This window comes from Telmatherina bonti, assembly GCF_933228915.1.
Source record: "Telmatherina bonti genome assembly, chromosome: 1".
NCBI lineage: Eukaryota > Metazoa > Chordata > Actinopteri > Atheriniformes > Telmatherinidae > Telmatherina > Telmatherina bonti.
This window is the reverse complement of record NC_136619.1, coordinates 45,880,940-45,896,445: the sequence shown is the minus strand read 5'-3', so window position 1 is coordinate 45,896,445 and position 15,506 is coordinate 45,880,940. Positions and strand designations below refer to the sequence as shown.

General features: G+C 59.0%; 1 protein-coding gene across 1 annotated transcript in view; it reads right to left on the bottom strand.

Moving 5' to 3' along the window:
• Positions 1–15,506, bottom strand: part of vps13c (vacuolar protein sorting 13 homolog C) — a 359,723-nt gene that overhangs the window by 138,843 nt on the left and 205,374 nt on the right. Inside the window, exons 69-75 of the mRNA XM_079245724.1 lie at positions 2,852–3,087; positions 2,481–2,625; positions 2,224–2,364; positions 1,675–1,756; positions 1,523–1,592; positions 385–496; positions 192–305 (exon numbers count right to left, since the gene is read on the bottom strand). Of these exons, the coding sequence (XP_079101850.1) occupies positions 192–305; positions 385–496; positions 1,523–1,592; positions 1,675–1,756; positions 2,224–2,364; positions 2,481–2,625; positions 2,852–3,087 (900 nt within the window). The remainder of the gene's footprint in view (positions 1–191; positions 306–384; positions 497–1,522; positions 1,593–1,674; positions 1,757–2,223; positions 2,365–2,480; positions 2,626–2,851; positions 3,088–15,506) is intronic.

The following is a 15,506-nucleotide window of genomic DNA, read 5'->3' as shown; positions in this document are numbered from 1 at the left end:
AGATCCGGATCACCGTTTGAATCCAGGAACGTTTTAGAACTCTGGCCCTTGGCAGAAGTTTGTGGTTTTCTAATTTCTTTGTATGTCGAGACAAAAAAATCCAACATGCCAGGCCTCATTGTTTCTGATCAACAGACATTTTGCCTTTAAATGTGAAGACAGACGTTCTATTAGCTCGGAGTCGGCATTACCTTGATGGGCGAGATGTGGAAATGTTCAAAGAAACTGAGTCCTGACGTGTCAGACAACGATGCCTCCATCAACTCGGCCTGCAGCAGCTGCAGATCTCCGTCTATCAACCCAGACTGCAGCAGAAACGTTTTAGAGACTTAGACCTCTCAGAGCTGCTCACAGTGACGCCAAAAAGCCAAATTCCTGCGTTACCTTCTGTCCGTTAGCCGGAAACTCAGCAGATGTGGTAAACAGAGCCAAAACTGCGCCAAGGAAACCCTGATCAATCTTCACCGCCATCTCCTGGACCAGAGCCATGAAGTATCTGAAGGACAAAGGGTTGGTCAGATCCATAGACTGTATATAAAAGATGGGCGGAGCCTCGGAGACGTCACCCGTAGGTTTCCGAAGAGCTGAATTGAAGCTCGGTGGGCGGTTCCTACCATCACCATCTTGGCAGGGGCATGCGCATTATCTCACCCAGAAAATACAAATATGGGCAAAGAGGTGGAGCTGAGAGGGGGGCTGTGAGCGTCATGGTGGATGATTGACATCGAGCGAACTCCGAGCTTTCTGTAGCTAAGAGCTAACCGAGCTAACCCGGAGATAACAGGAGCTAACCAGCTAACAGAGGTAAGCGGGCTAAAGCTAAGTCACGTTGTTAACCGGCTAAAAACCGCGGTTGTTCTACGTTCTTCTGACTTGAAGCGGGAGATCGGGTACCTGTCAATCAAAAGGACACGCCCCTAAATTTGCTGAAATTCGCGATTAAATTACTTTAAAACGGGCGAGTTAGAAAAAAATTCACTCCCCCCACAGTTGTCATGAAGGTAAACCTGACCTATTAAACCTAAAATGGGTTTTTGTACCAGGCTGTAAACATGTTTATTTCTGCTGTAAAAGTGTTTATTCCTGCTGTAAACATGTTTATTCCTGCTGTAAACATGTTTATTCCTGCTGTAAACACGTTTATTCCTGCTGTGAAGTTGGTCTATATAACATGGGAGTCTATGGGGATTTGCTCTGCTTTGCAGCCCCTAGTGGATGAAGGGGGAACTGCAGTTTTATGCACTTCCACATAGGCTTCACTTTTAACTGCAGGAGGTTGCCGCTTGGTCAGATCACATCACAGCAGCCTCGGACAACGGTAGAACAACACACAGACGCACAAAGAGAAGCTCAGGAGGCTGCAGGGAAATCTGCAGAAAGAGCTGAATCTGAAGACAACAGGGGAGACGTTTAGGTCTGGATCTCTGATGACGTGGTTCAGCAGCCCCATCAGTCCAGAACATCAGTTCAGCATCACTAAACTGGAGCTGAATCGGTGTAAACTGGTTTCATTTATACTCACTTGATCTGCAAGACATTGCTGTGTTCATTGAACCTGGTGATGACCGACATGTCGATGAACGGCTTCGGCTCTGTGGAAACCGACAGAGTAGTTACCAACAGTCAACCCACCGCTGACTTATAGGGTGTGAAGCAGATAGTTAGATGGCGCACCTGAGTCCAGAGCGACGGACTTGGGAGGGGGTACCGGATGAAACATGATGGGAAAAATGGCACCAGGCAGCTGGTTGTCGATCTGAAGACAAAGACGATGTCTATCAAACAGCATCATGAGCAAAAGAAGGTTTGTGTCTGAACCGGTTTTCCATTTTCTTTGGATCCAGTGGGATACGGAGGCAGCGACGTTCCCACTGGCAGACCACGCGGCGGCGCTGCAGGCGGACCACGCGGCGGCGCTGCAGGCGGACCACGCGGCGGTGGTCCGATCCTGGAGGACAAACCCACCTCACAAGGGTCTGTCCTTGTGCGATGGCTTTGACTCTGTGGATCAGCGGTCAGGTAAGGCGCCATGCTCTTGGCGTGGTCCTGCTGGACGTACATGCATGTTTACTTCCAGATGATTTGTGTCGCTACTTTGAACAAACACAAAGTAAAACACCTGCAACGGCGTGAAGGTCATGAGCAGGTAAAAGGAGAGTCTCGGGTTCGGTACGGAATGACCACACCTGGAGAACGCTGGCATCCAGGTGTGCGTGTGTTTACCTGCAGCCAGTGAAGCTGGGCTCTCAGGCTACGCTGGTGTTTCGACTGCTTGAACTCCACTTGGATCCCAGACAGGAAGTTCCTCCTCACTGGACAGGAAACCGGCTGACGCATCCGCATGTTGGTTCTGCTGAGGTTCACCTAGCAACCAGGGACATCAGACGCTGGCCATCAGACCGTTGGACCAATTGCACATTGGGCCAATCCAACCGAAACTTAGAAACATGTGAAGTTGAACATGCATGTTGACCTCTGACCTCCAGGCTGGTGTCCAGTTTGATCCAACCAGGTTCCGTCTTTCCGCTGAGCTGATTCTGGTAAGCGTTCTCCAGCAGGTTGATGTGTTTCTGACTGAACGACTTCCAGCGGTTCTTCGGCTTCATCTCCCACACCACACCGGAACTGGAACACACACACAGGTGACCTGATGGGTTCACATGAGAACTGGACTGTTGGGAAGAGACGTTGCTCTGCTGGGGCCTTCAGGTAAATCAGCAGGTTCTCACCAGGTTGTGGGGTCAAACAATAAAAGGGAAGGAAACAGAATGGGGGGGTTGAACAGGGATTGAAAAGGGGGTTAAACTGTTGCATGTTGGAACCACCGTGTTGGTTCGCCCCAACAGTCTACCTGGTGATGCCGACGTAAGCAACCTCCTGGCGGCTGCTGTTGTTGACGAGCGACAGCCCGAGGTTTTGTAGAGACACCTTGACTTCCTGTTGAAACTGTTCGAGCTCCTCAGCCTGCCGAGCCTTTGTCACCACGCTGGTGTCCTCAGTGAAGAGCAGCACCCGCTGCCGTCCGTCCAGGAAAGACACCCAATGGACCTGAGACTTGTTGTCATAGGAGAACTGACCCACATCATCCTGAAATCAGAAAGTTAGCTGTACATCATGCTTCTCCGGAAAGGCCTGGACATGTAAATTCGAGTATCATCTGCATAGAAACGAACATTTACACCCTGCTGTCTGGTGACGCGGTTTAAAGCAGAAAGTAGAGCCTGATCAGCTCAGGTACCGAACCTGGAGGAAGTCCAGGACTCAGTGTGGCGCGTGAGGATGACTCACCATTTTCACACAAACTGGAAGCTATCAGATAAACCTGGTTTGAACCGGATTTCTGGATTCTACATATCCTGTCGTCATGGCAACGGCTGACTGACTCCAGACCTATTTATTCACAAATCTAACGGATACGTGTAAGACTAAGGTAACCGTTATCACAATTGTTGGTCTGTTAGATTTTCTGATTTAAAGAACATTTTTATAAATAGGGCTGCACGGCTAGATACGGCCCTGGTCCCCCACAAAGCTAAAGACAGCCCTGGTCACTCAGAAAGCTAGACACGGCCCTGGTCCCCCACAAAGCTAAAGACAGCCCTGGTCACTCAGAAAGCTAGACACGGCCCTGGTCCCCCACAAAGCTAAAGACAGCCCTGGTCACTCAGTAAGCTAGATACGGCCCTGGTTCCCTAGTAAGCTAGATACGGCCCTGGTCCCCAAGTAAGTTAGACACGGCCCTGGTCCCCCAGTAAGCTAGACACGGCCCTGGTCCCCCACAAAGCTAGACACGGCCCTGGTCCCCCAGTAAGCTAGACACGGCCCTGGTCCCCCACAAAGCTAGAGACGGCCCTGGTCCCCCGGTAAGCTAGACATGGCACTGGTCCCCCGGTAAGCTAGAGACGGCCCTGGTCCCCCAGTAAGCTTGAGACGGCCCTAGTCCCCCAGTAAGCTAGACACGGCCCTGGTCCCCCAGTAAGCTAGACACGGCCCTGGTCCCCCAGTAAGCTAGAGACGGCCCTGGTCCCCCACAAAGCTAGAGACGGCCCTGGTCCCCCACAAAGCTAGACACGGCCCTGGTCCCCCAGTAAGCTAGACACGGCCCTGGTCCCCCACAAAGCTAGAGACGGCCCTGGTCCCCCACAAAGCTAGATACGGCCCTGGTCCCCCACAAAGCTAGACACGGCCCTGGTCCCCCAGTAAGCTTGAGACGGCCCTGGTCCCCCACAAAGCTTGAGACGGCCCTGGTCCCCCACAAAGCTAGACACGGCCCTGGTCCCAAAGTAAGCTTGAGACGGCCCTGGTGCCCCAGTAAGCTAGACACGGCCCTGGTCCCCCAGTAAGCTAGAAACGGCCTTGGTCCCCCACAAAGCTAGAGACGGCCCTGGTCCCCCAGAGACGGCCCTGGTCCCCCAGTAAGCTAGAGACGGCCCTGGTCCCCCAGTAAGCTTGAGACGGCCCTGGTCCCCCAGTAAGCTTGAGACGGCCCTAGTCCCCCAGTAAGCTAGACACGGCCCTGGTCCCCCAGTAAGCTAGACACGGCCCTGGTCCCCCAGTAAGCTAGAAACGGCCTTGGTCCCCCACAAAGCTAGAGACGGCCCTGGTCCCCCAGAGACGGCCCTGGTCCCCCAGTAAGCTAGAGACGGCCCTGGTCCCCCAGTAAGCTTGAGACGGCCCTGGTCCCCCAGTAAGCTTGAGACGGCCCTAGTCCCCCAGTAAGCTAGACACGGCCCTGGTCCCCCAGTAAGCTAGACACGGCCCTGGTCCCCCACAAAGCTAGACACGGCCCTGGTCCCCCAGTAAGTTAGACACGGCCCTGGTCCCCCACAAAGCTAGAGACGGCCCTGGTCCCCCAGTAAGCTAGACACGGCCCTGGTCCCCCAGTAAGCTTCAGACGGCCCTGGTCCCCCAGTAAGCTTGAGACGGCGCTGGTCCCCCAAAAAGCTAGAGACGGCCCTGGTCCCCCAAAAAGCTAGAGACGGCCCTGGTCCCCCACAAAGCTAGAGACGGCCCTGGTCCCCCAGTAAGCTTGAGACGGCGCTGGTCCCCCAGTAAGCTAGAGACGGCCCTGGTCCCCCACAAAGCTTGAGACGGCCCTGGTCCCCGACAAAGCTAGACACGGCCCTGGTCCCCCAGTAAGCTAGACACGGCCCTGGTCCCCCAGTAAGCTTGAGACGGCCCTGGTCCCCCAGTAAGCTAGACACGGCCCTGGTCCCCCACAAAGCTAGAGACGGCCGTGGTCCCCCAGTAAGCTTGAGACGGCCCTGGTCCCCCAGTAAGCTTGAGACGGCGCTGGTCCCCCACAAAGCTAGAGACGGCCCTGGTCCCCCAGTAAGCTTGAGACGGCGCTGGTCCCCCACAAAGCTAGAGACGGCCCTGGTCCTCCACAAAGCTAGACACGGCCCTGGTCCCCCAGTAAGCTGGACACGGCCCTGGTCCCCCAGTAAGCTTGACACGGCCCTGGTCCCCCAGTAAGCTTGAGACGGCCCTGGTCCCCCAGTAAGCTTGACACGGCCCTGGTCCCCCAGTAAGCTTGAGACGGCCCTGGTCCCCCACAAAGCTAGACACGGCCCTGGTCCCCCAGTAAGGTTGAGACGGCCCTGGTCCCCCAGTAAGCTTGAGACGGCCCTAGTCCCCCAGTAAGCTACACATGGCCCTGGTCCCCCAAAAAGCTAGACACGGCCCTGGTCCCCCACAAAGCTAGACACGGCCCTGGTCCCCCAGTAAGCTTGAGACGGCCCTGGTCCCCAACAAACCTTGAGACGACCCTGGTCCCCCACAAAGCTAGAGACGGCCCTGGTCCCCCAGTCAGCTAGACACGGCCCTGGTCCCCCAGTAAGCTTGAGACGGCCCTGGTCCCCCACAAAGCTAGACATGGCCCTGGTCCCCCAGTAAGCTTGAGACGGCGCTGGTCCCCCACAAACCTAGAGACGGCCCTGGTCTCCCACAAACCTAGAGACGGCCCTGGTCTCCCACAAAGCTAGAGACGGCCCTGGTCCCCCAGTAAGCAAGACACGGCCCTGGTCCCCCAGTAAACTTGACACGGCCCTGGTCCCCCAGTAAGCTTGAGACGGCCCTGGTCCCCCACAAAGCTAGACACGGCCCTGGTCCCCCAGTAAGCTAGACACGGCCCTGGTCCCCCACAAAGCTAGACACGGCCCTGGTCCCCCACAAAGCTAGACACGGCCCTGGTCCCCCACAAAGCTAGACACGGCCCTGGTCCCCCAGTAAGCTTGAGACGGCCCTGGTCCCCCAGTAAGCTAGACACGGCCCTGGTCCCCCACAAAGCTAGACACGGCCCTGGTCCCCCACAAAGCTAGACACGGCCCTGCTCCCAAAGTAAGCTTGAGACGGCCCTGGTGCCCCAGTAAGCTAGACACGGCCCTGGTCCCCCAGTAAGCTAGAAACGGCCTTGGTCCCCCACAAAGCTAGAGACAGCCCTGGTCCCCCAGAGACGGCCCTGGTCCCCCAGTAAGCTAGAGACGGCCCTGGTCCCCCAGTAAGCTTGAGACGGCCCTGGTCCCCCAGTAAGCTTGAGACGGCCCTAGTCCCCCAGTAAGCTAGACACGGCCCTGGTCCCCCAGTAAGCTAGACACGGCCCTGGTCCCCCACAAAGCTAGAGACGGCCCTGGTCCCCCACAAAGCTAGACACGGCCCTGGTCCCCCAGTAAGTTAGACACGGCCCTGGTCCCCCACAAAGCTAGAGACGGCCCTGGTCCCCCAGTAAGCTAGACACGGCCCTGGTCCCCCAGTAAGCTTCAGACGGCCCTGGTCCCCCGGTAAGCTTGAGACGGCGCTGGTCCCCCAAAAAGCTAGAGACGGCCCTGGTCCCCCACAAAGCTAGAGACGGCCCTGGTCCCCCACAAAGCTAGAGACGGCCCTGGTCCCCCAGTAAGCTTGAGACGGCGCTGGTCCCCCAGTAAGCTAGAGACGGCCCTGGTCCCCCACAAAGCTTGAGACGGCCCTGGTCCCCGACAAAGCTAGACACGGCCCTGGTCCCCCAGTAAGCTAGACACGGCCCTGGTCCCCCAGTAAGCTTGAGACGGCCCTGGTCCCCCAGTAAGCTAGACACGGCCCTGGTCCCCCACAAAGCTAGAGACGGCCGTGGTCCCCCAGTAAGCTTGAGACGGCCCTGGTCCCCCAGTAAGCTTGAGACGGCGCTGGTCCCCCACAAAGCTAGAGACGGCCCTGGTCCCCCAGTAAGCTTGAGACGGCGCTGGTCCCCCACAAAGCTAGAGACGGCCCTGGTCCTCCACAAAGCTAGACACGGCCCTGGTCCCCCAGTAAGCTGGACACGGCCCTGGTCCCCCAGTAAGCTTGACACGGCCCTGGTCCCCCAGTAAGCTTGAGACGGCCCTGGTCCCCCAGTAAGCTTGACACGGCCCTGGTCCCCCAGTAAGCTTGAGACGGCCCTGGTCCCCCACAAAGCTAGACACGGCCCTGCTCCCCCAGTAAGGTTGAGACGGCCCTGGTCCCCCAGTAAGCTTGAGACGGCCCTAGTCCCCCAGTAAGCTAGACATGGCCCTGGTCCCCCAAAAAGCTAGACACGGCCCTGGTCCCCCACAAAGCTAGACACGGCCCTGGTCCCCCAGTAAGCTTGAGACGGCCCTGGTCCCCAACAAACCTTGAGACGACCCTGGTCCCCCACAAAGCTAGAGACGGCCCTGGTCCCCCAGTCAGCTAGACACGGCCCTGGTCCCCCAGTAAGCTTGAGACGGCCCTGGTCCCCCACAAAGCTAGACATGGCCCTGGTCCCCCAGTAAGCTTGAGACGGCGCTGGTCCCCCACAAACCTAGAGACGGCCCTGGTCTCCCACAAACCTAGAGACGGCCCTGGTCTCCCACAAAGCTAGAGACGGCCCTGGTCCCCCAGTAAGCAAGACACGGCCCTGGTCCCCCAGTAAACTTGACACGGCCCTGGTCCCCCAGTAAGCTTGAGACGGCCCTGGTCCCCCACAAAGCTAGACACGGCCCTGGTCCCCCACAAAGCTAGACATGGCCCTGGTCCCCCAGTAAGCTAGACACGGCCCTGGTCCCCCACAAAGCTAGACACGGCCCTGGTCCCCCACAAAGCTAGACACGGCCCTGGTCCCCCACAAAGCTAGACACGGCCCTGGTCTCCCAGTAGGTTAGACACGGCCCTGGTCTCCCAGTAGGCTAGACACGGCCCCGGTCTCCCAGTAGGCTAGACACGGTCCCGGTCCCCCACAAAGCTAGACACGGCCCCGGTCCCCCACAAAGCTAGACACGGCCCTAGTCCCCCACAAAGCTAGACACGGCCCTGGTCCCCCACAAAGCTAGACACGGCCCTGGTCTCCCAGTAGGTTAGACACGGCCCTGGTCTCCCAGTAGGCTAGACACGGCCCCGGTCTCCCAGTAGGCTAGACACGGCCCCGGTCCCCCACAAAGCTAGACACGGCCCTGGTCCCCCAGTAAGCTTGAGACGGCCCTGGTCCCCCAGTAAGCTAGACACGGCCCTGGTCCCCCACAAAGCTAGACACGGCCCTGGTCCCCCACAAAGCTAGACACGGCCCTGGTCCCCCACAAAGCTAGAGACGGCCCTGGTCCCCCACAAAGCTAGACACGGCCCTGCTCCCAAAGTAAGCTTGAGACGGCCCTGGTCCCCCAGTAAGCTAGACACGGCCCTGGTCCCCCAGTAAGCTAGAAACGGCCCTGGTCCCCCACAAAGCTAGAGACGGCCCTGGTCCCCCAGTAAGCTAGAGACGGCCCTGGTCCCCCAGTAAGCTAGAGACGGCCCTGGTCCCCCAGTAAGCTTGAGACGGCCCTGGTCCCCCAGTAAGCTTGAGACGGCCCTAGTCCCCCAGTAAGCTAGACACGGCCCTGGTCCCCCAGTAAGCTAGACACGGCCCTGGTCCCCCACAAAGCTAGAGACGGCCCTGGTCCCCCACAAAGCTAGACACGGCCCTGGTCCCCCAGTAAGTTAGACACGGCCCTGGTCCCCCAGTAAGTTAGACACGGCCCTGGTCCCCCACAAAGCTAGAGACGGCCCTGGTCCCCCAGTAAGCTAGACACGGCCCTGGTCCCCCAGTAAGCTTGAGACGGCCCTGGTCCCCCAGTAAGCTTGAGACGGCGCTGGTCCCCCAAAAAGCTAGAGACGGCCCTGGTCCCCCACAAAGCTAGAGACGGCCCTGGTCCCCCACAAAGTTAGAGACGGCCCTGGTCTCCCACAAAGCTAGAGACGGCCCTGGTCCCCCAGTAAGCTTGAGACGGCCCTGGTCTCCCACAAAGCTAGAGACGGCCCTGGTCCCCCAGTAAGCTTGAGACGGCCCTGGTCCCCCAGTAAGCTTGAGACGGCGCTGGTCCCCCAGTAAGCTAGAGACGGCTCTGGTCCCCCACAAAGCTTGAGACGGCCCAGGTCCCCGACAAAGCTAGACACGGCCCTGGTCCCCCAGTAAGCTAGACACGGCCCTGGTCCCCCAGTAAGCTAGACACGGCCCTGGTCCCCCAGTAAGCTTGAGACGGCGCTGGTCCCCCAGTAAGCTAGAGACGGCCCTGGTCCCCCACAAAGCTTGAGACGGCCCTGGTCCCCGACAAAGCTAGACACGGCCCTGGTCCCCCAGTAAGCTAGACACGGCCCTGGTCCCCCAGTAAGCTAGACACGGCCCTGGTCCCCCAGTAAGCTTGAGACGGCCCTGGTCCCCCAGTAAGCTAGACACGGCCCTGGTCCCCCAAAAAGCTAGAGACGGCCGTGGTCCCCCAGTAAGCTTGAGACGGCGCTGGTCCCCCACAAAGCTAGAGATGGCACTGGTCCTCCACAAAGCTAGACACGGCCCTGGTCCCCCAGTAAGCTAGACACGGCCCTGGTCCCCCAAAAAGCTAGAGACGGCCGTGGTCCCCCAGTAAGCTTGAGACGGCCCTGGTCCCCCAGTAAGCTTGAGACGGCGCTGGTCCCCCACAAAGCTAGAGACGGCCCTGGTCCCCCAGTAAGCTTGAGACGGCGCTGGTCCCCCACAAAGCTAGAGACGGCCCTGGTCCTCCACAAAGCTAGACACGGCCCTGGTCCCCCAGTAAGCTGGACACGGCCCTGGTCCCCCAGTAAGCTTGACACGGCCCTGGTCCCCCAGTAAGCTAGACACGGCCCTGGTCCCCCACAAAGCTAAAGACAGCCCTGGTCACTCAGAAAGCTAGACACGGCCCTGGTCCCCCACAAAGCTAAAGACAGCCCTGGTCACTCAGAAACCTAGACACGGCCCTGGTCCCCCACAAAGCTAAAGACAGCCCTGGTCACTCAGAAAGCTAGACACGGCCCTGGTCCCCCACAAAGCTAAAGACAGCCCTGGTCACTCAGTAAGCTAGATACGGCCCTGGTTCCCTAGTAAGCTAGATACGGCCCTGGTCCCCCAGTAAGTTAGACACGTCCCTGGTCCCCCAGTAAGCTAGACACGGCCCTGGTCCCCCACAAAGCTAGACACGGCCCTGGTCCCCCAGTAAGCTAGACACGGCCCTGGTCCCCCAGTAAGCTAGACACGGCCCTGGTCCCCCACAAAGCTAAAGACAGCCCTGGTCACTCAGAAAACTAGATACGGCCTTGGTCCCCCACAAAGCTAGAGACGGCCCTGGTCCCCCAGTAAGCTAGAAACGGCCCTGGTCCCCCAGTAAGCTAGACACGGCCCTGGTCCCCCAGTAAGCTAGACATGGCCCTGGTCCCCCAGAAAGCTAGACATGGCCCTGGTCCCCCACAAAGTTAGACACGGCCCAGGTCCCCCACAAAGCTAGAGACGGCCCTGCTCCCCCAGTAAGCTAGACACGGCCCTGGTCCCCCACAAAGCTAAAGACAGCCCTGGTCACTCAGAAAGCTAGACACGGCCCTGGTCCCCCACAAAGCTAAAGACAGCCCTGGTCACTCAGAAACCTAGACACGGCCCTGGTCCCCCACAAAGCTAAAGACAGCCCTGGTCACTCAGAAAGCTAGACACGGCCCTGGTCCCCCACAAAGCTAAAGACAGCCCTGGTCACTCAGTAAGCTAGATACGGCCCTGGTTCCCTAGTAAGCTAGATACGGCCCTGGTCCCCCAGTAAGTTAGACACGGCCCTGGTCCCCCAGTAAGTTAGACACGGCCCTGGTCCCCCAGTAAGCTAGACACGGCCCTGGTCCCCCACAAAGCTAGACACGGCCCTGGTCCCCCACAAAGCTAAAGACAGCCCTGGTCACTCAGAAAGCTAGACACGGCCCTGGTCCCCCACAAAGCTAAAGACAGCCCTGGTCACTCAGTAAGCTAGATACGGCCCTGGTTCCCTAGTAAGCTAGATACGGCCCTGGTCCCCCAGTAAGTTAGACACGGCCCTGGTCCCCCAGTAAGCTAGACACGGCCCTGGTCCCCCACAAAGCTAGACACGGCCCTGGTCCCCCAGTAAGCTAGACACGGCCCTGGTCCCCCACAAAGCTAAAGACAGCCCTGGTCACTCAGAAACCTAGACACGGCCCTGGTCCCCCACAAAGCTAAAGACAGCCCTGGTCACTCAGAAAGCTAGACACGGCCCTGGTCCCCCACAAAGCTAAAGACAGCCCTGGTCACTCAGAAAGCTAGACACGGCCCTGGTCCCCCACAAAGCTAAAGACAGCCCTGGTCACTCAGTAAGCTAGATACGGCCCTGGTTCCCTAGTAAGCTAGATACGGCCCTGGTCCCCCAGTAAGTTAGACACGGCCCTGGTCCCCCAGTAAGCTAGACACGGCCCTGGTCCCCCACAAAGCTAGACACGGCCCTGGTCCCCCACAAAGCTAAAGACAGCCCTGGTCACTCAGAAAGCTAGACACGGCCCTGGTCCCCCACAAAGCTAAAGACAGCCCTGGTCACTCAGAAAGCTAGACACGGCCCTGGTCCCCCACAAAGCTAAAGACAGCCCTGGTCACTCAGTAAGCTAGATACGGCCCTGGTTCCCTAGTAGGCTAGATACGGCCCTGGTCCCCCAGTAAGTTAGACACGGCCCTGGTCCCCCAGTAAGCTAGACACGGCCCTGGTCCCCCACAAAGCTAGACACGGCCCTGGTCCCCCAGTAAGCTAGACACGGCCCTGGTCCCCCACAAAGCTAAAGACAGCCCTGGTCACTCAGAAAGCTAGACACGGCCCTGGTCCCCCACAAAGCTAAAGACAGCCCTGGTCACTCAGAAACCTAGACACGGCCCTGGTCCCCCACAAAGCTAAAGACAGCCCTGGTCACTCAGAAAGCTAGACACGGCCCTGGTCCCCCACAAAGCTAAAGACAGCCCTGGTCACTCAGTAAGCTAGATACGGCCCTGGTTCCCTAGTAAGCTAGATACGGCCCTGGTCCCCCAGTAAGTTAGACACGGCCCTGGTCCCCCAGTAAACTAGATACGGCCTTGGTCCCCCACAAAGCTAGACACGGCCCTGGTCCCCCACAAAGCTAAAGACAGCCCTGGTCACTCAGTAAGCTAGATACGGCCCTGGTTCCCTAGTAAGCTAGATACGGCCCTGGTCCCCCAGTAAGTTAGACACGGCCCTGGTCCCCCAGTAAGCTAGACACGGCCCTGGTCCCCCACAAAGCTAGACACGGCCCTGGTCCCCCAGTAAGCTAGACACGGCCCTGGTCCCCCAGTAAGCTAGACACGGCCCTGGTCCCCCACAAAGCTAAAGACAGCCCTGGTCACTCAGAAAACTAGATACGGCCTTGGTCCCCCACAAAGCTAGAGACGGCCCTGGTCCCCCAGTAAGCTAGACACGGCCCTGGTCCCCCAGTAAGCTTGATATGGCACTGGTCCCCCCGTAAGCTAGACACGGCCCTGGTCCCCCACAAAGCTAGAGACGGCCCTGGTCCCCCAGTAAGCTTGAGACGGCCCTGGTCCCCCAGTAAGCTTGAGACGGCCCTAGTCCCCCAGTAAGCTAGACATGGCCCTGGTCCCCCACAAAGCTAGACACGGCCCTGGTCCCCCAGTAAGCTAGACACGGCCCTGGTCCCCCACAAAACTAGATACGGCCTTGGTCCCCCACAAAGCTAGACATGGCCCTGGTCCCCCAGTAAGCTTGAGACGGCCCTGGTCCCCCAGTAAGCTTGAGACGGCCCTAGTCCCCCAGTAAGCTAGACATGGCCCTGGTCCCCCACAAAGCTAGACACGGCCCTGGTCCCCCAGTAAGCTAGACACGGCCCTGGTCCCCCACAAAGCTAGATACGGCCCTGGTCCCCCACAAAGCTAGATACGGCCCTGGTCCCCCACAAAGCTAGACACGGCCCTGGTCCCCCAGTAAGCTTGACACGGCCCTGGTCCCCCACAAAGCTAGATACGGCCCTGGTCCCCCACAAAGCTAGACACGGCCCTGGTCCCCCACAAAGTTAGACACGGCCCTGGTCCCCCACAAAGCTAGACACGGCCCTGGTCCCCCACAAAGCTTGAGACGGCCCTGGTCCCCCACAAAGCTAGACATGGCCCTGGTCCCCCACAAAGCTAGACATGGCCCTGGTCCCCCAGTAAGCTTGAGACGGCGCTGGTCCCCCACAAACCTAGAGACGGCCCTGGTCTCCCACAAAGCTAGAGACGGCCCTGGTCCCCCAGTAAGCAAGACACGGCCCTGGTCCCCCAGTAAACTTGACACGGCCCTGGTCCCCCACAAAGCTAGACACGGCCCTGGTCCCCCACAAAGCTAGACACGGCCCTGGTCCCCCACAAAGCTAAAGACAGCCCTGGTCACTCAGAAAGCTAGACACGGCCCTGGTCCCCCACAAAGCTAAAGACAGCCCTGGTCACTCAGAAAGCTAGACACGGCCCTGGTCCCCCACAAAGCTAAAGACAGCCCTGGTCACTCAGTAAGCTAGATACGGCCCTGGTTCCCTAGTAGGCTAGATACGGCCCTGGTCCCCCAGTAAGTTAGACACGGCCCTGGTCCCCCAGTAAGCTAGACACGGCCCTGGTCCCCCACAAAGCTAGACACGGCCCTGGTCCCCCAGTAAGCTAGACACGGCCCTGGTCCCCCACAAAGCTAAAGACAGCCCTGGTCACTCAGAAAGCTAGACACGGCCCTGGTCCCCCACAAAGCTAAAGACAGCCCTGGTCACTCAGAAACCTAGACACGGCCCTGGTCCCCCACAAAGCTAAAGACAGCCCTGGTCACTCAGAAAGCTAGACACGGCCCTGGTCCCCCACAAAGCTAAAGACAGCCCTGGTCACTCAGTAAGCTAGATACGGCCCTGGTTCCCTAGTAAGCTAGATACGGCCCTGGTCCCCCAGTAAGTTAGACACGGCCCTGGTCCCCCAGTAAACTAGATACGGCCTTGGTCCCCCACAAAGCTAGACACGGCCCTGGTCCCCCACAAAGCTAAAGACATCCCTGGTCACTCAGTAAGCTAGATACGGCCCTGGTTCCCTAGTAAGCTAGATACGGCCCTGGTCCCCCAGTAAGTTAGACACGGCCCTGGTCCCCCAGTAAGCTAGACACGGCCCTGGTCCCCCACAAAGCTAGACACGGCCCTGGTCCCCCACAAAGCTAGACACGGCCCTGGTCCCCCAGTAAGCTAGACACGGCCCTGGTCCCCCACAAAGCTAAAGACAGCCCTGGTCACTCAGAAAACTAGATACGGCCTTGGTCCCCCACAAAGCTAGAGACGGCCCTGGTCCCCCAGTAAGCTAGACACGGCCCTGGTCCCCCAGTAAGCTTGATATGGCACTGGTCCCCCCGTAAGCTAGACACGGCCCTGGTCCCCCACAAAGCTAGACACGGCCCTGGTCCCCCAGTAAGCTTGAGACGGCCCTGGTCCCCCAGTAAGCTTGAGACGGCCCTAGTCCCCCAGTAAGCTAGACATGGCCCTGGTCCCCCACAAAGCTAGACACGGCCCTGGTCCCCCAGTAAGCTAGACACGGCCCTGGTCCCCCACAAAACTAGATACGGCCTTGGTCCCCCACAAAGCTAGACATGGCCCTGGTCCCCCAGTAAGCTTGAGACGGCCCTGGTCCCCCAGTAAGCTAGACACGGCCCTGGTCCCCCAGTAAGCTTGAGACGGCGCTGGTCCCCCACAAACCTAGAGACGGCCCTGGTCTACCACAAACCTAGAGACGGCCCTGGTCTCCCACAAAGCTAGAGACGGCCCTGGTCCCCCAGTAAGCAAGACACGGCCCTGGTCCCCCAGTAAACTTGACACGGCCCTGGTCCCCCAGTAAGCTTGACACGGCCCTGGTCCCCCACAAAGCTAGACACGGCCCTGGTCCCCCACAAAGCTAGACATGGCCCTGGTCCCCCAGTAAGCTAGACATGGCCCTGGTCCCCCACAAAGCTAGACATGGCCCTGGTCCCCCAGTAAGCTAGACATGGCCCTGGTCCCCCACAAAGCTAGACACGGCCCTGGTCCCCCACAAAGCTAGACACGGCCCTGGTCCCCCACAAAGCTAGACACGGCCCTGGTCTCCCAGTAGGTTAGACACGGCCCTGGTCTCCCAGTAGGCTAGACACGGCCCCGGTCCCCCGCAAAGCTAGACACGGCCCTGGTCCCCCACAAAGCTAGACACGGCCCTGGTCCCCCACAAAGCTAGACACGGCCCT